General features: G+C 46.0%; 1 protein-coding gene across 1 annotated transcript in view; it reads right to left on the bottom strand.

The window, feature by feature from the left end:
- rpl36 (ribosomal protein L36) overlaps positions 1-1,452 on the bottom strand; it is a 5,281-nt gene extending 3,829 nt beyond the window's left edge. The window contains exons 1-2 of the mRNA XM_005734312.2: positions 1,370-1,452; positions 248-342 (exon numbers count right to left, since the gene is read on the bottom strand). Of these exons, the coding sequence (XP_005734369.1) occupies positions 248-340 (93 nt within the window). The 5' untranslated portion in view covers positions 341-342; positions 1,370-1,452. The remainder of the gene's footprint in view (positions 1-247; positions 343-1,369) is intronic.
- Between the last annotated feature and the right edge of the window lie 850 nt (positions 1,453-2,302).

Genomic DNA, 2,302 nt, shown 5'->3' on the forward strand with positions numbered 1-2,302 from the left:
ACCGAATTCAGGTTTGCTCCCGCTTTATTTTTAAATACGCATACGGTACTTGTATGCGCCCTATGGTCCAGTGCGCCTTATGTGTGTGTTAAATACAGTAAGGGCACACATAACTAACACTGCGCCTTTTAGCACAGTGCGCCTTATGGTCGTGAAAATACGGTAAGTACACAAACTGTCTGAAGTGCAAATATATTTATCTTAACACTTGTAATATAGTCAAAGTCACTCAGCAAGAGATACTCACCCCGCGCCGGCGGCTGTGTTTGGGAGCAGTTACATTTTTGGTGACTGGGTGGCCTTTGTTAAGGCCAACAGCCATAGGATAACGAATAGCCATGTCTGCGGAGGATCACACACAAACATTAAGACAAGTGCAAATGATGAGGCTTTAACTAGCTGCAATCTCACATGATCAACATATCAGAACAAATACTTTAGTATGCAATAGCAGGAAGACCAACACCGACAACAGGCTCTTGTCTAAGCTCTATTGTAAGCAGTGATGGGAATAACGGCGTCCATCGCTTTACTTTACTGCAAAGGTAGCTGTAGCTCAGGAAGTCGAGCAAGATGTAAGGTCAGTGGAATCAATTCAACCTCATTAAAAAAAAAAAAAGCACTGTGTGATATACACACACAACAGACCAATTACTCTCGTTCAATGGATGCGACCTGCAGATTAGACAATAACTGTGTGCAAAAAGAATGTTAGCAGGAGCTTCTGGTTCTTTTGAGCGAGCTATTTGAAACAACACCATAATTTGGTCTCAAAAACATTTCTTACAGTGCTAACAGGACTCCAAATCTCCGTTTAACAACCATAATCTAAACAGGTCAATGTCGGTGGAAGCTTAAGCATCACAGTTACACTGAGTGAACGCTGATTACTAAAATGTGCTCTGCTGCAGCCACCTTCAGTAAAAACTCTTGACTTGGACTCGCCATGTAAGACACGCGAGGTAGCCTGGAGCAATCTGCTATTTCATTTCCAATTTTGAGGGTACAAGCGACCTACTGGCGCTGATCCGTCACATCGGGCCGGTAAAGCTTTAGTGTCCACCAGACTGTGCGACAGCTCCCTATGAGCCCGCAGGTCTGCTCGCTGCTTTAGTTTCTCACTACAACAATATTCAGTCTGCGCTCGGAAGCACCGATTTCTACGCACTCAGGAACATAAGGAAAATGGACACGACTGACTAGACGCCACATTTTCTTCAATTTCATATAATACGGTGCTACAATACTGAGCTGAGACGTAAAGTAAGGTTAGTAGTTACTAACAGTTTCAACAAATCTTCTAAAACTCGACGGATGGCAAAGATTAAAAACGGCTTTTGGCTAAAACTTCTCGACATTAAAATCGTACCTGCTATCTTTGATGGCGGTCAGGCCGGAAGGACTGTTGCGTGAGCTAAACGGGGCAATGAAACCCGGAAAACGCTTCTGTTACGCTGGCGTGACAGCGCGCCCTGCTGCCCGGGAAGAGAAAGTGTTTTTCATTTTAATGGGGTTTTCTCATTTCACTAATCTGTCTCTGGAATCAGTCTATGTACACTATGTTAAAGGTCGTTTTATTCCTAAAATGCATTTGGAGGTTAGAGGATGGTTAGAGGATGGAGGAGGTTGTGATGATCCACAGCTTTATCCTTTGCAAAAGTGTTTCTAATCTTCACCGAGTTTGGTGCATCAGTATATAAAATCCATAGCTCTTAATATTCTAATACAAATACCATTGTTGTTTAGTGAGACTTTTGATTAGCTGTTTAGTATTAGCATAGTCCAAAAGCAAACCAATCCCCCAAGACAACAAAATGGGGCATAGTCCAACACAAAAAGTTCAGAGGGCTAACCGCAGGTCCAACAGTTCAGCAATGGAACAGTTCAGGTAGGCAGCAACAATGGCGAAAGACTTTTGGTGGCCAGCAACGGCGTGGCATGACAGGTGACCAGCAACGTGCTGGCAGTGCAGATTGTGACTGAACTGGATGTGGCTTGGCAGATCATGGATGTGTAGGCCATAGCTTGGCAGGACATTGATGTGCAGACTGTCTCGCTCAGGCATGGCAGGTCGTGCACGGCAGGTCCAGGCAGTGCGCTGTCTTCCGGCTGGGGTGTGGCAGGTCCAGGTGGCACACAGATCTCCAGCTCGGTTGTGGCAGGTCATACGGTGTGCTGTCCTCCAACGTGGGTGCAGCATGTCCAGGCAGCGCGTTGACCTCCGGCTGAGGAGTGGCAGGTCAGATGGTGTGCTGTCCTCCAGCTTGGGCGTGGCAGGTCCAGGCAGTGCGTTTAACTCCAG

The sequence above is a fragment of the Pundamilia nyererei genome, unplaced genomic scaffold (assembly GCF_000239375.1).
Source record: "Pundamilia nyererei isolate P.nyererei 1_Seehausen unplaced genomic scaffold, PunNye1.0 scaffold00057, whole genome shotgun sequence".
Classification (NCBI taxonomy): domain Eukaryota; kingdom Metazoa; phylum Chordata; class Actinopteri; order Cichliformes; family Cichlidae; genus Pundamilia; species Pundamilia nyererei.